The 25,809-nt window shown below is 20.1% G+C and overlaps 2 protein-coding genes across 11 annotated transcripts in view; one reads left to right on the top strand and one right to left on the bottom strand.

Moving 5' to 3' along the window:
• Positions 1-25,809, bottom strand: part of LOC149876388 (uncharacterized) — a 471,199-nt gene that overhangs the window by 97,878 nt on the left and 347,512 nt on the right. For 4 of the 7 annotated variants that reach the window (XM_090075465.1, XM_090075463.1, XM_090075466.1 and 1 more), the window contains 2 exons: positions 24,484-24,549; positions 7,284-7,340 (listed from right to left, as the gene is read on the bottom strand). In XM_090075465.1, coding sequence (XP_089931591.1) covers positions 7,284-7,340; positions 24,484-24,549 — 123 coding nt within the window. Of the gene's footprint in view, positions 1-6,514; positions 7,341-9,147; positions 9,193-24,483; positions 24,550-25,809 lie in introns of those variants that run through there. The other 3 variants (XR_016448744.1, XR_016448743.1, XR_016448745.1) reach the window with 3 other exon arrangements.
• The window catches only part of LOC149876398 (uncharacterized), a 209,502-nt gene that overhangs the window by 112,835 nt on the left and 70,858 nt on the right, over positions 1-25,809 (top strand). For 3 of the 4 annotated variants that reach the window (XR_016448735.1, XM_090075414.1, XM_090075413.1), the window contains exon 2: positions 11,702-11,773. Coding sequence is in view for 3 of the 4 variants with exons in the window: in XM_090075414.1 (XP_089931540.1) it covers positions 11,702-11,773 (72 nt within the window). In the remaining variant the exon portion in view is untranslated. Of the gene's footprint in view, positions 1-11,701; positions 11,774-11,849; positions 11,988-25,809 lie in introns of those variants that run through there. The other variant, XM_090075415.1, reaches the window with a different exon arrangement.

Raw genomic sequence — 25,809 nt, 5'->3', positions numbered from 1 at the left:
AGCATATTATTATAATATAATATTTTTAGCTGCTCTAAAGAAGCGTTTTTAGATATCTCAATAAAATCATATTCTTCTAATTTACCGTATTTTTGTATGAAATTTATAGTAATATGCTTATTTCTAGAGAGATAATATCTATTTAATGGTATTTTATATTTGTTTATTAATATATCTATATCAGATAAATTTAGTACAGAAAATAAAATTTCTGAGTTCCATTGTATACGATATGCATGTTTCTCTATAAAATTTAATGTCATATTAATATTAAGAGAAAATACTTCGTAGTTTACTATTTCAATTTCAGGATTATTTAATATTAATTCTAAAGCGGCTAAATTTTCTTTTATTATTATATAGTAGTAATTCCATTCTGGTGATTTATGTTTTACTGTAAATTCATAAGTAATATTTTTATTTTGAGACGCTAAACTAAATATTAGTTTTTTATTATAGTATAATTCTGTTAATGTTTTTAAATCGGCATTTTTTGATAGCAGTGAAAAAATGTAATTACTAGTTAATAAATCTTTTGTATTTTTTTTAATGTTTTTTCTAATTTCTTTGTTTAATTCGCTATTATTATTATAATAAGCTAACATTATTTTTAATTTTCTTCACAAGTTAAATCGTAATAATATTTTTATTATTACTTTTTAATTAAATTTAAATTAAGTCAATTTAATATTAATTTTAATTTTTTATCTTAATATTTAAAAGAAGTAAATAATGTCTAATAGATATGCTAATAAATTCACTAGCGAAAAAAAAAACCTAGATGTTGTTATTGAGCACGAAATACAAACTATTTTACCATCGATAATTGAATATTTTACTATGCTTGATTATTTAAATAATGATAAAAATTACAAGTATAAAAAAACTTACTTAATGAAAGAAAATTGCAATAAATCGGATAAAATTAAATTAGTAAATAGAACTATATATGAAGAAAAAAAGCTAAATATTCAATACGAAAAAAGAGTTATATCTATTTCTTATCCGTTTAAATTTTTAGATATAACTACTACAACTAGAATATGCAGTGAAAAAGATACAGATAAAATAGTAAAACTCTATGATAGAAAGTCTTTTACTAATTTGTGTATACGGCATGAATTTATAGATAATACCTTTAAAAATGCCGCTATTTATTTAACATTATATTTTAATGTAATAAATAAAAATATAATAGATTTAACTGCTATAGATATAATTAAAAACATTAAAAAAATAATAGATAATTCTAATCTTCAATTATTTCTGCTTGTTTCTAATAATAAATTTAATGCAGTTCTTGAAGTAGAATTTATGACAAACGGAAAAGAAAATATGCAAGAATATCTAAAATCTAAATTTAGTAATTTAATAAAACCTATTATAAATGAATTATTATATGTTAATATTGCTAGTAATTATCACTCTATTCTGAATAATACTAAACCATCTTTACAGAAACAAAAAATATCTAATAAACCAGTTAACTTAAGCATAACTGATTATATAAGAGACATAATACCTAATATGAGTAAATATTATATAAGTCCTAAAGCAGATGGAGAACATATATATATATTAGTTAATCCCGCAAATAAAGAATTTGTATTTTTCTTCAACGAAAAAAATTTTACTATATATCAAAATGGTAAAAATATAAATAATATTCACACTATTACTAGTTTAAACAATAATAATATAAATTTAGCAGATTATTACTTATATGAAGGTGAAATGTTATATAATAAAAATCTACTTATATATGATACTAAATATAATATAGCTTCTGATATTATAGACAATAATATTAACGAAATTAAAAAAGTTTACAATAATACAGAAATAAAAGAAAAATATAGTTTAAATGAAATTGGCGGCTATGATATGATAAAAAAAGTAATATATAATAAATATTCATATCCTATAGATGGTATGATATTTTCTAAAAATGATAATGGTGTAGAAAATCCGCTAATATATAAATGGAAAGAAAATCATACAGTAGATTTTATCTGCTTTGCTGATGAAGCAAATAAAAAAATGCTTTTAGCATCACTGCTAGAAAAAAATAAAGTTACTCAATTTTCGCTAGATGAATGTTACGACTATTTTTATAAATACAATAATATTAATATTAGTTTATTTGATGTATATTTAGTGCCTTTTATAATACCCGTTATAAAGCGCGATATGCCTAATACACATATTCTTAATGAAAAATATAATAATGCTTTACATGGTCGAATAATAGAATGCGGCTATGATTATAAAGAAGGCTGGAAATTACTTAGAATTAGAGATGATAAAACAATACCTAATTATTATAAAACTGCTTTCTTATCTTTTATGAATCAAATGTATAATTTAACAAAAGAAATGCTTATAAATCCAGACTTAATAAAAATATTTTTCAAAAGTGAAAAAAATAAAACATATGAAGCTATGAGATATTATAATTCATCTATAAGAAAATTAATTATAGCTAAGTATATAAAAGAAAAAGACTGTATATTAGATGCCGGCTCAGGGCGAGGGAGTACATACTTTGAAATGTGCCGCAAATATCCAGATCAAATAACAATGATTGAAATAGATGGACCGGCTATAATGGAATTATTTGATAGAATTTATAAATTCAAAGAAAATAATTATAATCCGCCAAAAACAAAACTTAAAGTATTAAACGGATCATTTATAAATCCTGAAGATATTGAATTACTACCTAATAAAAATACTTATAATGTATTTTTCTGCAGCTTTGCTGTACATTTTGCGTTTATTGATAATTATACATTAGATGTATATACTGATATGATAGGAAAAAATTTAAGTAATAATTCAATAATAATATTTCTTGCAATTGATGGAAGAGATTTAGTAAAAAGATTAAATGAAAAAAATGAATATATTATATTTAACGATAATAACAGCGAAAAATATAAATTTGTTTGTGATAAAAATATAGATAAAAATAAATTTAAAGGAGGCACAGGGCAGAAATTATTTGTTACTTATCCATTTTCATCTGATATAACTATATTAAATGAAGAATATTTAGTTGATTTTAAAGAATTAGCAAAAAAATTAAAAAATAAATATAATTATGATGTTATAGAGGAAACAACATTTGATACATATTCTCCTAATGCTTTTTTAAAATTAGAAAAATCAGATAAAGAATTTATAAGTTTGCATAAAGTATTTGTTATGCAAAAAACTAGTATCTAGGGGCAAATAAATAAATAACAAAAAAAATATTTTTTTTTGTTTAAATAATTTATTTTTTTTTTAAAAATTTACAATAATACAATTAACTACACAAAATTTAGCCATAGTTAATTCTGAAAATTTATTTTTAGTGCTATTATATTTTGGAATTGTTTTAGAATCTTTCATATATTTAATTATAGTTTCTAATTCATTTTCTGAATAATTTAATTTATAGTAAACATTTATAGGATTTTCTTCATCGCTAAAAATAGTATCTATTATTCTATTCACATAAGAATATGAATTATTATTAATATCATTCATTTCTTCGATATATTTATTTAAAGTATTGTATTTAGTATTATCTTTTTTCATAATAATTATATCATTAAAATAAGTTGTATATAAATCATTTATTATATTATTTGAAGCATCAATAATAATACCAGGTTTTAAATAATTAGTCAAACTTTTACTAATAGAAGATTGTATTTCCATTTTTATTCCTGCTAAGTAAGAAGAATAAGATTTCTTCTCAAAACAAATAAATATAAGTTTTTTATTTTTTATATTATCAGCAGAAGTAAAATTATTTAATTTTTTTTTGTTTTCTTTAATTAATATATCAGTTGTAATTTTTACCCATTCAATATAATTTATATTACTATCATTATTATAAATATTATCAGTATTAATTGGTAATGTTAAAATATAATTTTTATTATAGTCAATGTTATTATAGAAATTATTATAACATAGTAAATCTAAATCTTTATTAGTATATAATTTACTGAAATGTTTAGATAATTTAAATATATCTTTAAAATCAGATTCATTATATATTAAATATATTAATTGTAAATTATCATTATTCATAGCAAATGATTTTATATAATATTCTAAATTGTATCTAAATTCAGAAAATTTAATATTATTATTAATATATTGCAAACTATTATTTGTTTTAGTATTATTATTATTTAAGGATTCAGAATTAATATCAATAATACTACTATCATTGTTATTAATATTATCATCACTAAAAGTAACACTTTTTTGTTTATTATTATTAAAAATATTATAATTTTGCTGTGGAATAATAATATTAGATTGTGATTGTAATTGTGTATGATTTTTAATATCAGGATTTTTTAATATTCCTCCTACTCCTTCCATTATCTGCAAATTATTAGATTTATTATTATTATTATTATATAATAAGTTTTCTTGTTGCTGCTGATTATTAGGAAAATTATTTTCATATGCCATTTTAGCTGACATACTATTAAATTTATTATTACTAAACATATTATTATTATTAGGAAAATATGAATTATTATTTTTATTGCTCATTTTTTACTAATATTATTAATAATTATATTAATTATGTTTAAATTTAAATATTTAAATCAAATTTATTTCTTTAGTATATTTTTATGTTTTTAAAATGAGCGATCTTTTAAACTACGAAGTTTCTATTGTTAAAAGAAAAGAATTTTATTCTTATCTGCAGACAAAAACACCAACTAATAATAAATCAATTGATGTAAGATCTATTAAAAAAAAGCTTAAAGATTCTTATATACTGCAATGGTATCAAAAAATGTTTTTAGAGTTGTTTAGACCAGATACAGATATACAAGCTATACTAATTAAAGGAGAACCAGGTATAGGTAAAACATTAATAGATATGAGTGTCGCTTGTGAATTCTCTAAAACTTATGGTGAAAATAATTTAGCAAATTTAAACGAAGGTCCTAAAGTATTTATATTAACTTTTCAATCGCATATTTTTATAAATGAAGCTATTAAAAATACTAATTTAGGCTTTATAACACAAGGTGAAAAATACGAATATAACACAATAAAAAATAAACTTATTTCTGAATCTTTGACAGATAAAGAAATTATATTTCTTAGAAACCGCGCTAAAGAAATTACTACTAATGTTAAACAAAGAATAACAGATGAAATTCCATATAGAAAGTCTAAAATAATATTTATAGGATATCAAAAACTAGTAAATAAAACTCTCTATATTGGTAAATGCAACGATATAGAAAAAATATACAATTCACATCATAAAGATGATGTTGTTACTTTTCTTGATAACTTAGATAGAGAAAATGTTGTAAAAATAAATCATGATTTTGTCTCTAGCTTCGACAATTCTCTCATAATAGCTGATGAATTACATGTTACTCATAACAAAGAAGGACTAAATAGCCGCGGTATTGTATTAAAATATATATTAGATAAAGCAAAAAATGTAAGAATGATAGCAACTGATGGTACGCCTATTATGAGCAAAGAAACTCAGCTTATACCTGTACTTAATTTATTCTGCCCTAAAAAACATTTTAGACATGAAGATTTCTTTGACGAAAATAATAACTTTATTAAAAAGAATAAAGATAAATTAATAGATATAATTAAAGGAAGAATATATACTATTAAAAACATCGATTTATCTATTTTTCCTAATATATCTTATGAAGGCGGCCTTATAAGATACTTTGATCCACTAGATAAAAAAAAGGAAAAATATATAGAAGAACTTAATTTTGTAGAAGCACCTTTAACAGGTATTCAGAAAAAAATAATTCTTGAGCAAGAATCGTTTTTCAATACAGAAAACAGTAATATTATACATAATGATAGTATTTATGAGATTATTCTACTTGACGATAACGATAAAATAGTAAATTCGGAAAATGATTTAGTAGGTAGTAAAAAATATCAATATAATGTTAGTAGTATAAATTCTCCTAATATTGAGCGAAAATTTAAAATGCTTAGTGGACCTATATTTGAGAAGAAAAATATAAAAAATTTTAGCTCTAAATATTATACTATGCTTAATGTATTAGATATGATATGTGCTAAAAAATATGGCGGTGGTAAAATTATTATATTTCACCGCAATATTGAATATCCAGGTGTTAATTTAATAGAAACAATTTTGCGTGAAAATGGTTTTATTGATGTAAATGAAAAAGAAAAAGAAAATACTAGATGCTATGAATGTGATAAACCAAGAAATAAACACGTCGATTTAAATCATGAGTACTTTCCAGCGCGTTTTATTAATATTCATACTTATGTAAATCATAAGATTATTAGCAGATTAATAGAAGAATTTAATATGTTAGCGCCTAATAAATTTGGTAAATATATTAAAATTTTAATTGGATCTCGTCTAATAGAAGTTGGTGTTGATTTTAATAATGTGCAAAATATAATAACATTATGTAATAATCCTTCTATTAATTCTTTGCTACAGACTCAAGGTCGTGGCGCTAGAGCTACAGCTCTTATTTCACTGCCCAAAGAAATGCAGCATTTACATATGTTTAATATAATAGCAACTCTACCAGATCAAAATACAGCAGATGTAATTAAGTGGAAAAACATGATAGAAGATAAACATAAAATTAATTATATAGAAGATATATTAAATTCTTCTTCTATAACTGCCGCTATTTATAAAGATATTTTTCCTATAGAAGCTAATATCTACACTGATCCAAAAATGATAAAATATGATAAAATAGCAGATGTTAGAATTACTAGCGAATTTTTATCACCATCTATTAAAAACGCTATAGTCACTGTTAATGATATGAATTCTGTAGTGGATAATATGTATTTTAATATAAATAAAACAATATTAATTAGAGAGTTTAATATTATGTTAAAAATAATAAAGCTTTTTTTATTAGACTTATCTGTAATATATAAAGATGATTTATGGGATATTATAATAAATTCTGATATAGATATTGGAATAAATAAAAAATTTTTAAATAAAAATTTATTTGATTTGATAATACTTTTTTTAGCGAGTAACGTAAATATAGAAAATTCACGTTTAAGCGATTTTTATAAATCTGCTTCATTTTCTTTATCTAATGTTATACATTTAGACAGTATAATAGAATTTTTAATAAACAATCCTTTTAGCAAAGTTATAGTTAATAATAATGGTAGTTATAAAAAACTCACTATATTAGAAGATGATTTATTAGTTATTCGCCCCATTAAAGAAAATAATAATTCGTTTATAGATATACCTGATGTTTTTGAATTTGGTAGACGACAGCTTTTTAATGATGTTGCAGTAATACCTTCTAAAAATATAATAAAATCTACAATAGACTCAGATGATATTTGGACAAATCAATTACATAATGATATAATAGCTGTTTCATCTTATAAAGATATTTATCATTTATTCGATAAATACCAAACAATATCACATGCAAATGTAATAGAAAGATTAATAATTAAAAATACAAATATCAATGATGATAATTTAAAAGAAGGCGAAGAACTATATATCAATCTGCTTCATGAATTGAAATATGTTTTTACATATAATGAATTATTATTAAATAATACAATTAAAATGATAATAGCGGCTAATATAAAAAAAGAACTTAATACTAAAATTGGAGCTTATATTGTTAATGATATATTAAAATTATATAATCCAGTGAAAAAAGAATGGGATACATTAAATGATAAAAGTTTAAATTTAAGAAAAAAATTAAATCCCTATAAACTAACAGGATCATTTGTTTCTACTGATAGTAACCAACAAAAAGCTTATTTTAAATTACGTCAAGAGTCAAAAAAAGAAGCAGATAAACGTAAAATAAAACGCGGTATAGTATGTTATTCAAAAAATAAAGAAGCTATCTTAGATTTAATAAATAATACAGATATAAAAACAAAAGTTAATAATAATATGTTACTAATGAATATATGCGATATAATAAAAGAAGAATTATTTAAAATGGAAATAAAAGCAAGAAAAGAAGATAGTAATATATACTATATAACTATACTTGATTGTAAGAATTAAATAAAAAAAAAATGTAATTTATATTTGTATTAACAATTTAAAAATATAGCCCCGCTGGACCTGCGACAAAATTATTTACGTTATTTGGATTAACAATACCTTTATATAATTTATCGTTATTAAAAATTACATCACCAACAAATAATTTATCATCATCTATTTTGCCCCGTAAAATCTGCGGAACATTAATATAATCACTAAAACCACCAACTAATTCTTTATCATATATTTTATCATCATATCTGTTTACTGGCGCCAAAAAATCTTTTGGCCCGCTACCAGCGCTATACCAAGCATTATCTAATATACTTACTGCATTACCAAGCCCTATATCTATATCGTCGAAATTATTATCATAATTTATACAATTGTTTTTATCTATTCCACTATTATTTTGTATATAATTTCTTATTTTTCTTATACCATTTTTCATTTTGTGTGTATATTCTTTATTAAATATAATTAACATTACTATAAATAAGAGAATTATTATTATAATATTCTTAAAATTATTATATAAATTATATCCTATATATAAAAGAGAGAAAAAAGCCACAATTTTAACCTCAACACAACAATCATCAAACATTTGTAATATTATTTAATATTTAAATTAATAAAAAAATACTAATAATATATCTGCTAATTTTTTATTATTAAAATTTAAATTATCGCAGCCAAGCAGAATAATATTAACTTATTTAATTTCAGCAAATAATAAATTTTTTACTTATAAGCCAAAAAATATTAAATATATATAAAGATATTTTTTTTATATAATATATTAAATTAAATATTTTTATAGTTTTAAATAATAATATATATAATATAAATTATATTATGAATGCAAATAACATAGCTTATTCCTGAATATTTACGACAAGGCAAAAAATATTATGCTGATAAAAAAGATATATATATAATAAACAATAAAATAAAAAACGAAGAATTAGTTTTTGATATAATATACGATAAAAATGACAATAGTAAATTTACTTTAAAGCCTGCTAAAGATAATATTAATAAAAAAGATAGAAATGACAATGATAATAAAAATATACTTATTGTACCTTTTTTAGATTTAATAACTTCTAATTTTGGTCTATCATCTGTAGCTATATTTGGTAAATCAAATACAGGTAAAACTTATTATATGAAATCATTATTAAGCGCTATAAATATAAAAAAATATTATGATTTAGGTATATATATAACTGGTACTCCTAATCAGTGTTTTAAAGAATTTGGTAATTTTTTTAATAGATTATTTGTTATTAGCGCCGATGAAGCAAATAATACATTTATAAAAAATCTGTCTAAAATACAAGAAAAAAGATTAGAAGTATATAACTTTATAAATAATGAAGAATTAATACATGAAGTATATAAAAAAGTAAGATTAATAATAATTAGAGCTTACTGCTTTAAATGCGATAATTATATTAAACTGCATAAAATTATAACGGAGTTTGACGAAAAACTATCTAATTATTACAATGAATTAAATAAAGACGAAAATTTAAGCTATGATATCGAGCGCTGTATAAAAAAGAAAATGATATTAATAATGAAAATTTTTCTTAAGCAGAAGATTATAATAAATACATTTAATAAATTTATAAATCTAAATAATTTAAACAAAACAGAAATGTTTGTCTTTAAAAATTTAGCTTTCTCACCATATATTATATTAGTACTAGATGATATAGGATCAAAACTTTCATCTGAAACTGGAGATTCTAGCAAATTTTCATCTTTACATGCTATTAATAGACATTATGGTATTTTAATATTATATTTAATACAAAGTACTACTTCTTTAACTGCTAAAATGCGTGAAGGTATGCAAATTAATATTTTCTCTAGCTCGGAAGTAGCTCTTTGGTATTCTAAATATTCGGATAATATTATGAGTAAAAAGCAGTTAGAATTCTTTAAAATATTATCTAAAGAGTATTTTTATCGTAATACTAATGACTATAGATTTCTAGTATTTATGAATCCTGGCGGCAAAGTCGCGCTAAAAGATCCTATAAGATATACAAACGCTATATCAGATGGTTATTTGCCGCTAATATCAGATAATATTAAAAAACGTATGATACAGTTAGATGCTAAGATAAAAGAAGTTGAAGCTGGTGCTAATGATAAAGAAAGAATAGAAATGATGTTTCAAGTAATGGAGCCGCCTAATATAAATGATAGTGAAAATAATGATAATAATAATGATAATAATGATAATGATTTTAATTAAATTTATCTATTACTGCTTCTAAACAATAAACAGAAAAAAAATATATATATATATATTTATTTATACATGCTTTTAAAAATAATATTTGTTTTATTTACATTATCTTTAAAATTAGCTAATATTAAATTTGTTATATATGTTAAACATAATAATTGATGAGTTAATATATATTTTAACTCTTTTTTTATAGAATTATATATTTCGCAAAATTTAGTATCATCTGTTAACTTTGGCAGATAATTATCATTAGTAATTTCTCTATAATTTATATATAGCATATAAACTTCATCATTTAATAAATTTCCTCCTAAAGGTTTATATATAACTGTTTCTTTAAACTTAGAGCTAATTTCTGTTAATAGTGTTAAAACAGAATTATTAGATATAGTATTATATACTTTTAATATAAAACAATCTCCTGGATTTATTATATTTTGCGCTATATACCATTCTTGTTTCATTAATTCATACATTGAATCATATCTAGCCATATACTTATTAAAATTATGAAAATTATATGAATCACTGCCGCCATCGCAAGATATAATTTTTAATTTATTATTTATATTTTTATTTAGAAATCCTTCTATAGTTTTATTAACTACATTAGTTTCAAATATATTACCTGATAGTCCTTCTTTATAACCAATCCATCTATCTGGATAATTCTTTAGCAGATTAAAAGAATCAATTATTAAAAAATTATCACCTTTGTAAGCGCTTTGAGCATACCATTCATAATTATTAAAAACATGTTGATATGCTAATATAGACGCTCCAGGTAATTCTGCTATAAATATAGCTAATTCTGGTATAAATCTATGAATTTCTTTTAAGTAGGAATAACATTCATATAATTTAATATACGCTTTAGTTATATAATTATCATTATCAATTTTTATTTTATTATTTTTTAATGTATTTATTATTTCTTTTTTGCGTTCTATTATTCTTTTGTTATGAGTTGTTAAAGCAGAATTATAATCTTTATCATTAATTTTAAATAATCTATTATGTATGTTAAATATATCTTTATTTATATCTTTTTCTGATTTAGACATTATTTTTTCTACAAATTTATGTATAAAATCAGGAAAAGTATTATAAGTAGATGATATCTCAGAAGATATCATTATTTCATCTGATATAAATTCACCACCTTTTAAAGACAAATTATCATTGTCTTTATTAGTGTAAAATTCATTATAATAATTATTATCATTATCATTATCATTATCATTATCATTATAGTCATTTTCATCACTACCTGAAGAAAAATTAAAATAATTATCACCGTAATACATATTAAAAACAAGTATTTTTTTAAATGTTCTAAATATTAAAATTTATTTTTTTTTTGCTAAATTTAGGGGCAAGTACATGTATCACATCTATTACATTCATGATGATCATGATGAGATCCACCATAATATCTATGATAAGTACTATTTACTTTTCCTCCTTTAGATTTTTTCGCTGATGATTTATTTTGATTACTCTTTGTTAAATTACTTTTAGCTGCGGAATTTTTAGCCAGCGAATTTTTAGCTGAAGACTTTTTAACTGCTCCACCATACTGCTGCTGCTGTTGTAGATCATCAGATAATAAATAATTCTGATTATTATATAAATCTGTATTATTTAAGTTAAGACAACTAAAAGTATTATTCAGCATTAATTGCTGCTGTGAAGTAGCATATTGTTGCTGATTTTGGTTATAATCTGTTAAGAAAATACTCTTGTTTGTAGTACTATACATTATTAGTGTATTTAAATAATACAAAAATAAATTTTTTTATATATTTTTTATTTGCGGCTTTAATGCAGAGAAAAAATTAGGTATTTTGTTGAAAAACAAAATAATAATAATTGCTAATGTTATTAAAATCATAATAATAATAATAATTTTAAAAAACTTATTAAAATCAATAAAAAAACACATATATTTATTATCCCACATTTTTTTAATTAAATCATTACTTTCGTTAGCCGAATAATATTTTTTATTTAAACTAATATTAACAGCATTGTGTAAATCATTTATTAAATTTTTTAAATCTTGTTTAGTATTTATATTATTTTCAATCAATATATTATCTAAATTAGCGGCAAAATTTTGCGCACAGACGCAATTTCTAGGTAGTATATATTTATATGATTTTATATTATCAAGCCAAGCTTTCTTAGTAGCGTAATCTAAAATATCTGGAGCGCTATCAGCAAGTAAATGTAAACTAATCCATACATGCGGACCATATACTTCAGCTGAATTATTATTATTTTTATTTAATAGGAACATTTTTATTTTTCTTATTTAAAATGGAACAAATAAAAAATGAAGTAGATAATAGAGAAATACTTAGATCTCATTTTATTGCAAATTATAAAAACAGTTTTGACTATATATTTAATAGATTGTACATAGATGATTATTATAAAAAACCAGCTTATACAGAATATATATTAAATAGTAGTACTAATACTAATGTTCCTAAATTTACAAAAAATACATATCCTCTCACTTTAAAGCAAACTGATATTCTATATAGCAATAAACCATACAGAGAAATAATAGCAGATATTAGACATAAAAAAAAGGCAGATTTTATTTGGGGGCGGTAATAAAAACAATATTATATTTTTAATCTAAATTTGAATAAAAATTATATTATAAACAATTAAAATATAATTATTTAAAATGGAACGAATAGAAAATGAAAATATCACTAATAATAGCGAAATTTCATTAGATGATATTTCAAAAAATAAAACTAATATTGAAGTTCCACTTACAAAACAAGATTCAGTGGAAAATGTTTCTATTTTAGAGGCAAAAGAAAATATTTCTGCTGATAATAATTTAATTAAATTAGTTGTAAATTCATCTACTGATGATTTAACTAATAATAAATCTGCAGCAAAAGAAAATATTTCTGCTGATAATAATTTAATTAAATTAGTTGTAAATTCATCTACTGATGATTTAACTAATAATAAATCTGCAGCAAAAGAAAATATTTCTGCTGATAATAATTTAATTAAATTAGTTGTAAATTCATCTACTGATGATTTAACTAATAATAAATCTGCAGCAAAAGAAAATATTTCTGCTGATAATAATTTAATTAAATTAGTTGTAAATTCATCTACTGATGATTTAACTAATAATAAATCTGCAGCAAAAGAAAATATTTCTGCTGATGATTTAACTAAAAATACATCTGAAGTAAAAAAAACTTTAGAGAAAGTATTTAGCTACAGACATACTACAACTTTAACTGATAATTACGATTTCTTTGTTAATAAATTAATGTATTATATGTCAGTATGTAATGATTTAATAAAAAATGAAGAAGAAAATATTAAACTTAATAAACGAGAATGTAATGAAAAAGATTTCTTATATTTTAAAGACAGATTTAATATTATACTATCTAAATTTTTCATTTATTATGTTTTAGATAGTAAATTTAGCTTTATTGATTTTATTGAATATATAGATGAATTCAGCGATAAATGGAATAAAAATATTTTAATGAATATATCTATTTTAAATAATCTAGATTTATATAAAATATATAATGCATATAAAGAATGTCTTAATAATAAAAAAGAAAATATTATAGCTAATATATCTGATATGCTTAAAAATACAAAAAAGATAATTTATAAATTATCTCCTATTTCCGCTAAAGAAGATATGATTTATGTTTTTAAAAATGAAAATTTAATTAAATATGATTACATATTAAAAAATGAAAATAATATGGGAAAGGATAATTATAATAAATATATTGAAACAAAAGATGATAAATTTATGAGCAGAAGATCATTAGAAAATTGTATCTTAGATTATATTTATAGTAGTACTGGTATTTTTAATAATAATGAAATTAATGATATTATTAGTTTTGAAACTAGTAAAAAAGATGGAGTTGAAGTTATTAAAACATTTAAAACTAAAGAAGATTTAATTTACTCGCTTATTAAATGTTGTACTTTAATTAGCAAGTATTTTGGAGAAAAAGAAGATAATAAATATTTTAATAGTAAATACTCTGATTTTTATATAAATTTAGATTATTTAATGTATAGAATTTCAGTTGATGTTGATTTTAATTTTATACATTATTTTATTTCAATGAATGGCATTGGAAAATCTAAATGGATTAAAGATTTATTCGGCGATAGAAGTTTTAAAACAAGAGTTACTAATATATTAGAAACAAAAAAATCAATTAATCCAAAAGTATATAAATCTTTTATTAAAGCTATTTCAGAATACGATTTTATTTTAGAAAGTATTAGACATTATAATTCACCAAATGAAACAAATAAAGAAATTGAAGAAAAAGAAAAGAAAAATTTTATTACAAGAGAACCAAATGGTAAAGCTGTTTATACAATAGATTTAGATAAAATAAATAAAATTGTAGAAAAATTTAAAGTAAAATTATCTGCTCGAGAGTATAATCATTTTAAAACATTTTTAGCTAATATGCAAGTACAAACTGATAAAAGTATTTCTATCAGATTTTTAAATGAGTGTGTTAAAAATATATATATGATTGTAATTGATAATTACTTTAATGAAAATAAAAAATAATATATAAAATATATATAAATAATTTACTTAAATTTTATTTTTTTTGTTTCTAGCTAAAATGACTTTGCAGTATATACCAAAGTTAAGCAAAATAGTAGTAGATATTAATGACTACAGAGAAATTTCTATTAAATCTAATAATTATTTTATAGTAATTGATAGCAGAGAAAAAAAACTAATTTATGCTGCTAGTATTTTACTAAGTAAAAATACAGATAAAATATTAAATTTTATAACAGCTCAATTAATATATGGAGATATACATTTATGTTATATAGACGATTCAGGAGTTATTACTATAGTTGCGATAATAGAACGTAAAACGTCTAAAGATTTTACTTCAAGCATAAAAGATAAAAGACTAAATAATATTAAATTATTATCGGATTACTGCAGTATTAATAATATTATTCCGTTTTTACTTTTAGAGGGTGTAAATAAATTATATCCAAAAGCGCCAAAATGGGAAGATAAAAATTTAATATGCAAAACTTATACAAATAAAATAAATGATATGTCTATAAGAATGTCTTTATTACAATTAGTTGTCAAATATAACATTAAACTTTTACTGTCTAGTTCACAATTCGACTCTATTATACAACTTTCCGCATTGTTTAAATACTTAGTCGCTACTACTAATAGTTTAGCAAAAAATAATAATAAAGAAATATTTAACATATATAGCAAAAAAAAAGAAATATCTATGATATCAGAATTAGAAACTACAAATATTTATGAAAATTTTAAAATATGGCGGGTAAAACAAAATAAAAAAGCTATAAATAATATATTTAACTGCTTTGAACGCGGCAAAAATAATATTAATAATAATTTTTTTATTACTTTATTGTCATTCAATGATGAAGGTATTATGTTAAATTACACTAACGATTGTTGTAATTTAATTAATTATTATATAATTAATTATAACCATTATATTGATAATAAGCTGTTTTTTCGAGAACAATTAATAGATGGTTATTATAATATTATATTTTACTCTAATATTAATAATAAACTAAATATAAAAAAAACCACTATAAATAATTTCTGCTTAACTTTAGCTAATAATATTTATGAAGTATATGCTATTAATAGTGAAAATTTTTATAATACTAGTATCTTTTCATATAATAATAATTTAAATATTTATAATGATTTAATTAAATTAGTTATTATAGATAAATTAGGTATAGCAGCTTTAATTAATATTGATATATTATACTCTGCAAGTAATAGCGAAAATAAAAATATAAATAATATAAAGAATATAACAGCAGATTTAATTTATCAGCAGTATTTAAATAAAGAATTTATACTTGATCCATTTAATACAATATATATTAATAATGATATTATATACTGTATTTTTAGCGCGGATTTTATAGTTAGTGATTTTTTTAGTATATTATATTATTTTCTTATAAAAACAAAACTAATTAAAGATTATAATAATATAGACGAATGTAGATTAGTATTAAATAAAAAACATTCTATTAACTGCATTTATAATAATAATATAAATATAACATGTATTTGCGAGTTAATTATAAATTTATCTGTATTAATATTTAACAATAATAGAGATAAAATAAATTTTCTGCTAAACAGTATAAATAATAATAATATAAATATAGTTAATCATAATGTTTTTTGCGGAGTAATAATTAATAAATGCTTATGCGGTCAAGAATAAATATATTACTACTCTTCTTCTTTAGATAAACCTGCTAAAAATCTCCCATTTTCGTAATCTTCTGGTTCATCTTTTCTAAAATCTAAATCTTCATTATCTTCTTCATTTATTAAATTATCTTTATTTTCTTCTTCTTCGATAAATTCATTTGAAGAATCTTCTAAATTAGCAGAAGTATTATTATTATCTTCATCGTCATTATTGAATAGATTATTATTATATTTGTCGTTATTTGACAGCTTTTTATTATATACTTTTGTATATTTAATATAATTATTATAAATAACTTTAATGGTATAAATTAAAATTTTAAGATTTAATTTTGATATAACAAAAGCAAAAATATTATATATAACGCCTTTTAAATACATTATAAAGAAATTCATATCTTGAAATATATTATTATCATTACTTGCTAATATTATATTATTAAAATTACATATTTCATTTTTTTCTATTATTATATCTTTTATAATTTTCCGCTTTGATTCATCTTCATTATTATAAAAACTATTTTTTATTATATTTAATATTTCTTTCTCATCATCATCATCTGTTAAAGTGTTTTTATTTAATATTCTACTTAAAATTCTAATTAAATATAGAATAACAGAAATAAGATAATTATCATCGTTAATTATTTTATCAAACATAGATTTAATATTTTTATTTTCATTTAATATTTTTTCTAGCAGTTTAGAGTTTGTATTATTTTTTAATATAATATCACGTACTATATTTTTTTTCTCAATATAGTATTTTTGATTTAAATCATTATTTGTATTTGTTTGTTTTATTATAGCCATTACTTGTTTATCTAATTTATCTTTATATTTATTATAGTAGTTAACAGCAGTAGTAGAATTAATGTCCCAATTACTGATATAGCCGCATGCTGAACATTCTATATTATTTGATGAATAAGTATGAGATATATTAACAGGGCAGAATTTTTTTATTTTTGCTAAAAATTGTTTAACTTTTATAATATTTATTATTTTATCTAAGTTAGTAGAGTATTTTTCTATATTTTTATAGTCCCAGCCGCAAACACTGCATTTAATAATACCATTATTATCTCGTTTAAAATCATGTTTATCGCCGTTTAAATCATATAATATATATAAAGGCGGTTTAATATTATTTTTATATTTATTAGAATTTATCACATTATAATCGAAATAATAATAATCTTTATTAATAAGAATAAAATCTTTTTGATAGTTTTTTGGGTATATATTTATTATATTATATACATCTTTATTTGTTATCATGCTGTTGAAAAATAAATCTCCATCTATTTTTGCATCATAATCTAAAGCAACAAAAATTCTTTTATCTGGAATTAAATAATTCCACTTTATATTTAATCCTATTCTATTATTTTGTCTTAATTTATTAGTTTTGCTGTTTTTAATGTAATTTAATATAATACCTATATTAGAATGAATATTAGTTATAGCTTCATTATATATTTGCGAGTATTCTACAGCATGTGTGTTTTTATTAAGAGATATAAATTGATTGTACATGTTAGTAAGTATATCATATATATTACCAGTTATATCTAGCAGTATTATAAAGCCTCCTTTAGTAGTTTTTAATTTTTTGCTAAGTATATTAATAAAAGCAGCGCAGTATATCATAGCGAAAATATTTAATACGTCATTTTTCATTTCATTAGATAATATATTATTTTTTAAATAATTTTGCAAATTAGTTTGTGTTATTTGATATATGCAGGGTATACACATATCAATAACATCTTTTTTGGTTAAAATAGTTTCATTTGTAGTTATAGATGGTAGTCTAATATATATATTAATATATTTATATATTAATTTATATAATTTATCATCTGCCATTTCTTTATATATATAGTCGTCTAAAGAGTAATATTCCATAGATTGCATACTATCATAATCAAATAATTCTGATTTACATATTTTACATACAGCTGTTTTTTGTTTTCTGTTATATATAATATAATTACTAATAGCGTTTTTTTTATTAAATTCGCTATCATCTATCATTTTAAGTAGTATTATATTATGAGGACATATCATGTTTTCACCGCATGAATTGCATATTATCATTTGCTCGCGATTATACATATTATCATAATAATCTTCTAATTTCTTTGCATTTTTCTTTATATTAAATTTAGAAGTTTTATTTGAATACATTATATTATAAATTAATAATTTATGCGGGCAGGAAATTTCTATAGATGATGTTTGGTCGATTTTTGTAAATTTTTCTAAATAATCATTTATTTTTTGCTTTATAGATTCGCTAAAATTAGTATCATCATATATATTTAAATAATATTCATTTAATATGTTTTTAATTATATCAATATTATTAGAGTTTTTATATTCTTTTTTTCTTGATTCCGCGACGCTTTTGATATCGTCATAATTCATTACAATATCAAAATATTTGCCCTCCATTAAAGAATTTATATCTGAGTTAATACCAATTTTATAATTTTTTATTTTATGCATTGAATTAATAATATTAATTATTGTTTTTGTTATTCCTATTTCATTTAATTTAATATTATATTCTTCATTTGCAGAAATATTTATAATTTTAATATTTTTATCAGCGAATTGCTTTAAATTTTTCACTATTTCTTTATTATTTTCATTTCTAATAAGAATATGTCTTAATTCTTCATATTCTTTATCATTTTCATTGCAGACATCTTTAAAGTTAACTATAATATACTTTGAACCAAATTTAATATTTTTAATCTGTGTATACTTTCTATTATCATCAAGTATTATACCATAACCATCTCTTAATGGAAATGATGCTTCTTCTTTAAATTTAAAGCAGGGTATTAAAGATGTTTCATTTATATTAACACAAGTATTATAAAATTCCGCTAACTCAGATTTAATATCGCCAAATACATCTACTAAACGAGAGTATATGTCTGCTATATTTTTTATATTTTTATATTTTAAATAATATGGTTGTATAGTTTTATGATTTAAATTATTTATAGAAGTAGATATACTAGTATTTACTGTTATTACAAAATCTTCTTCTTCCATTTTTTTTTTATTTAATGCAAAGAAGAATATATATGATATAAATTTATTACTATTAAAAAAATAAAAAAAAATATACGTTAAAAAAAAATTCTTTTAAATTTAAAAATATTAATTGTTTAAATAAATATTTAGCACTTCTATTGATTTTTCTCCATAGTCGTCATAAATTCTACATATAAATTCATTTATCATTCTTCTATAATCTATTATCAATTTCAAGGCAGAATTATTATCTATTATAATAGGTATATCTGTATTTTCTGTGTGTTTTTTATCTATAGTATATATATCAAATATATCTACATAATAATAATAATTACCAGAATTATTTTTAGCAGCGATTTTGCTATATTCTTTTAGTTTATTAGTAATAATACTTAACAGATTTACTTTTATTTTATTATCAGTAGCGGCGTTTTTTGATTCTATATAATCTTTATCTTCTATCATTAGAGAATTTAGTTCTTTTATATTAATTTCCTCATAATTATTAGTATTTATATAAAGCAATTATATATATCTGTATTAGCAGATAAAGTATTTAATTATATAACAAATATATAATTAAATACTTTATCTGCTAATACAGATATATATAATTAAATACTTAACAGTTATAATAAATATATATAATTAAATATTTAGCAGTTATAACAAATATATAATTAAATACTTTATCTGCTAATACAGATATATATAATTAAATACTTAACAGTTATAATAAATATATATAATTAAATATTTAGCAGTTATAACTAATATATAATTAAATATTTAGCAGTTATAACAAATATATAATTAAATACTTTATCTGCTAATACAGATATATATAATTAAATACTTAACAGTTATAATAAATATATATAATTAAATATTTAGCAGTTATAACTAATATATAATTAAATAATTAGCAGTTATAACAAATATATAATTAAATACTTTATCTGCTAATACAGATATATATAATTAATTACTTAAACAGTTATAATAAATATATATAATTAAATATTTAGCGGATATAATAAATATATAATTAATTACTTAGCGGCTATAACAAATATATAATTAAATATTTAGCAGTTAATATAAATATATAATTAAATATTTAGCGGCTATAATAAATATATAATTAATTACTTAGCGGCTATAACAAATATATAATTAAATATTTAGCAGTTAATATAAATATATAATTAAATATTTAGCAGTTATAACAAATATATATAATTAAATATATAATTAAATATTTAGCATTTATAACAAATATATATAATTAAATATATAATTAAATATTTAGCAGTTATAACAAATATATATAATTAAATATATAATTAAATATTTAGCCGTTATAACAAATATATATAATTAAATATTTAGCAGTTATAACAAATGTATAATTAAATACTTTATCTACTAATACAGATATATATAATTAATTACTTAACAATTATAATAAATATATATAATTAAATATTTAGCAGTTATAACAAATATATAATTAAATATTTAGCAGCAATAACAAATATATAATTAATTATTTAGCAGTTATAACAAATGTATAATTAAATACTTTATCTGCTAATACAAATATATATAATTAATTATTTAGCAGTTATAATAAATATATATAATTAATTATTTAGCAATTAAACAAATATATAATTAAATTATTTTAGCGGCTAATAACAAATATATATATATAAATTATTTTAGCGGTTAAATAATAAACATATAATTAAACAAATATATAATTAAATTATTTTAGCGGCTAATAACAAATATATATATATATAAATTATTTTAGCGGTTAAATAATAAACATATAATTAAATATTTTATCTGCTAAGAACAGATATATAAATTAAATTATCTTATTTGCTAAAATTATTCGGCAGTAAAAAAAATAACAAATATAAAATAATTAAATTATTTACAGTTAAATTAATTATTTTGCCGGCTAAATAACAAATATATAATTAGATTATTTTTGTTTACTAAAAATAAATATATAATATATTAATAGTAATTTGTTGTTTAGTGAACAAGAAATTAAATATTTATACTGCTAATAGTTAATATAATTAAATATTTTTATTGAATAATAAGTTAAATATAAATAATGAGTAAATATATTAATATTTTTTTATTGAATTAAATACATAATATAGATATTAAATTATTAATTAAGTTATATTAATAAATATATTTAGTATGTATATTTTTTTTTGTAAATTACATTTGTGCAACTTAAAATTACATTTGTGCGAATTAAATTACATTTGTACAACTTAAAATTACATTTGTGTAAATTAAATTACATTTGTGCTAATTAAAATTACATTTATGCAAATTAAAATTACATTTGTGTAAATTATGTGCAACTTAAAATTACATTTGTGCAACTTAAAATTACATTTGTGCAACTTAAAATTACATTTGTGCAAATTAAATTACATTTGTGCAACTTAAAATTACATTTGTGCAACTTAAAATTACATTTGTGCAACTTAAAATTACATTTGTGCAAATTAAATTACATTTGTGCAACTTAAAATTACATTTGTGTAAATTAAATTACATTTGTGCAAATTAAAATTACATTTGTGTAAACTATGTGCAACTTAAAATTACATTTGTGCAACTTAAAATTACATTTGTGTAAATTAAATTACATTTGTGCAAATTAAAATTACATTTGTGTAAATTATGTGCAACTTAAAATTACATTTGTGCAACTTAAAATTACATTTGTGCAACTTAAAATTACATTTGTGTAAATTAAATTACATTTGTGCAACTTAAAATTACATTTGTGTAAATTAAATTACATTTGTGCAAATTAAAATTACATTTGTGTAAATTATGTGCAACTTAAAATCACATTTGTGTAAATTAAATTACATTTGTGCAAATTAAAATTACATTTGTGTAAATTATGTGCAACTTAAAATTACATTTGTGCAAATTAAATTACATTTGTGCAACTTAAAATTACATTTGTGCAAATTAAATTACATTTGTGCAACTTAAAATTACATTTGTGCAAATTAAATTACATTTGTGCAACTTAAAATTACATTTGTGTAAATTAAATTACATTTGTGCAAATTAAAATTACATTTGTGTAAATTATGTGCAACTTAAAATTACATTTGTGCAAATTAAATTACATTTGTGCAAATTAAAATTACATTTGTGTAAATTATGTGCAACTTAAAATTACATTTGTGCAAATTAAATTACATTTGTGCAACTTAAAATTACATTTGTGCAAATTAAAATTACATTTGTGTAAATTATGTGCAACTTAAAATTACATTTGTGCAAATTAAATTACATTTGTGCAAATTAAAATTACATTTGTGTAAGTTATGTGCAACTTAAAATTACATTTGTGCAAATTAAATTACATTTGTGCAACTTAAAATTACATTTGTGTAAATTAAATTACATTTGTGCAACTTAAAATTACATTTGTGTAAATTAAATTACATTTGTGCAAATTAAAATTACATTTGTGTAAATTATGTGCAACTTAAAATTACATTTGTGTAAATTAAATTACATTTGTGCAAATTAAAATTACATTTGTGTAAATTATGTGCAACTTAAAATTACATTTGTGCAAATTAAATTACATTTGTGCAACTTAAAATTACATTTGTGCAAATTAAATTACATTTGTGCAACTTAAAATTACATTTGTGTAAATTAAATTACATTTGTGCAAATTAAAATTACATTTGTGTAAATTATGTGCAACTTAAAATTACATTTGTGCAAATTAAATTACATTTGTGCAACTTAAAATTACATTTGTGTAAATTAAATTACATTTGTGCAACTTAAAATTACATTTGTGTAAATTAAATTACATTTGTGCAAATTAAAATTACATTTGTGTAAATTATGTGCAACTTAAAATTACATTTGTGCAAATTAAATTACATTTGTGCAACTTAAAATTACATTTGTGTAAATTAAATTACATTTGTGCAACTTAAAATTACATTTGTGTAAATTAAATTACATTTGTGCAAATTAAAATTACATTTGTGTAAATTATGTGCAACTTAAAATTACATTTGTGCAAATTAAATTACATTTGTGCAACTTAAAATTACATTTGTGTAAATTAAATTACATTTGTGCAACTTAAAATTACATTTGTGTAAATTAAATTACATTTGTGCAGAAAAATACAAAAATGTAATTTAATTTACATAAATGTTAAAAAAATTTACATACAAACAAAAAAAATATAAATACCATACTAAATATATAATTAATTATATATTTAAGAAATAAATACTTTTTTATTTAATCTGCTAAATGGCGGCAGTATAGAAATGGAAATAGATGAAATTCCAGCCGGAATGCCTATGTTAGTGTTTGAAAAAAAAATGTATGTATTACAAGGCAGAAAAAAAATAAAAAAACATATAGAAGATATTAACACTGGTGAAGTAAAAGTTATTGAAACATATGAACGTAAAATAAGAGGTATTGCTACTAGGAGAAAAGGTAAAACATATATAGAGAAACTTTTTATAAATAAAGCAGTAGAAAATTTAATGGTGTTTAATATTAGCATTGATGTTAGAAAAGTTATATATGATTTGATAAAAGAAATTTATAATATGGATATTGATATTTCGCATGTTAAACAAAGTGTATCTTACCGTCCAAATAAAGATAATAAAATGGTTATTTCTTTTGTTAATAGAATGAAAATGATGCATGATTCAGATATAGAAAATAATATATATATTATACCTATACCTAATGAAAGGTTCGAAGTAGCAGCAACTGAACAAGGGAGCAGAAAAATAACTCTTAATATGAACTCTAAACAAATACAAAAAGGCGATAAAATAGAATATATACATGTTATTAAGCATTTTAATTTAGCTATAGATAAAAATCATTATATATTAGATGTTATCTGTAAAGCTGCCGCGCAATTTCTAAAATATATGCATTATTATACTGATAATAATATAGTAGATAGATCAGTTATAATACGTAGTATTAGTAAAGATATAACATCTGAATTAAATATAAATCTTGAAACGCCTAAATTAAGTAGCCAAGAAAAAAAAATGCTATTAAGCGCGTTAACAACTGAAATAATAGATAAAATACATAATGAAGATTTTATAGATTTAAAAGTTATTCTGCTTAGAAAAGAATTCCCAATTAAACAAGATATATTAGTATTACATAGCATATATGATTTAAATTTTGCGCCAAATTTCTTTTATAAATCAGATTTATATATAGATTTAAAAAGTAAAACAACGGATGAATTACAAGAATTGCTAGATGGCTGCACTGCGACATCAGCGCGTGCTATATATAAAGAATTTGTAAATTTGTTAGCTCAATTGCATTATACTATGGAATATATGTTAAATCATTCACTGCATATAAATAATTGGAATGTTGTAAAAACAATAAATTATATAAATTTCATTTCCGATGATAAAAAATTTATTAAACTAAAAAACAAAATACAAGTAGAATTAAATAAGCTTGATGTAATTGAAGGACTAAAAAAAATATATATATTAAAAGAAATAATAAATAGCAGATTAAAATAATAATTAGTTTTCGTTTAAATGATATGCGTATAAGGCTAAAGTATCTACATCTTTATAAGACTGTCTATTTTTTTCTATTTCTATTTTTATTTGCTTTAAATTAATATTTTTTATATAAAACATTTCATTAGTAATATCTAATGAATTATTTAAATCCCACGCTGAAATTAATATTAATTTTTTATTTAATTCTTTTATCTGATTTTTTAATTTAGATTTACTTTTAATATTATTTATAATAGAAATTGGATTAAATAAATTTCCAACTCTTTCACCTCTAATAGTTAATAACTTATCTATAGCTGTTTTCATTTTATTAAAATCATCAATTGAACCACTTTTAGCTTGCCTGTTTATTTTTACAATTATTAATAAACTTATTATTTTATAGAAATATATCCATATTATATTTCTGTGATTATTTTTATTATTTGGGTTAGTGTCTAATAATCTATTATTGTTGTTATCATTATATAATAAATAAAATTTCGGTAATGTTTTACAT

This window comes from Hydra viridissima, unplaced genomic scaffold, assembly GCF_058129835.1.
Source record: "Hydra viridissima isolate aposymbiotic clone 2 unplaced genomic scaffold, HvirCarnegie_v1 scaffold_21, whole genome shotgun sequence".
Lineage (NCBI taxonomy): Eukaryota > Metazoa > Cnidaria > Hydrozoa > Anthoathecata > Hydridae > Hydra > Hydra viridissima.
The sequence above is the reverse complement of the archived record's forward strand: the minus strand, read 5'-3'. Positions and strand labels throughout refer to the sequence as shown.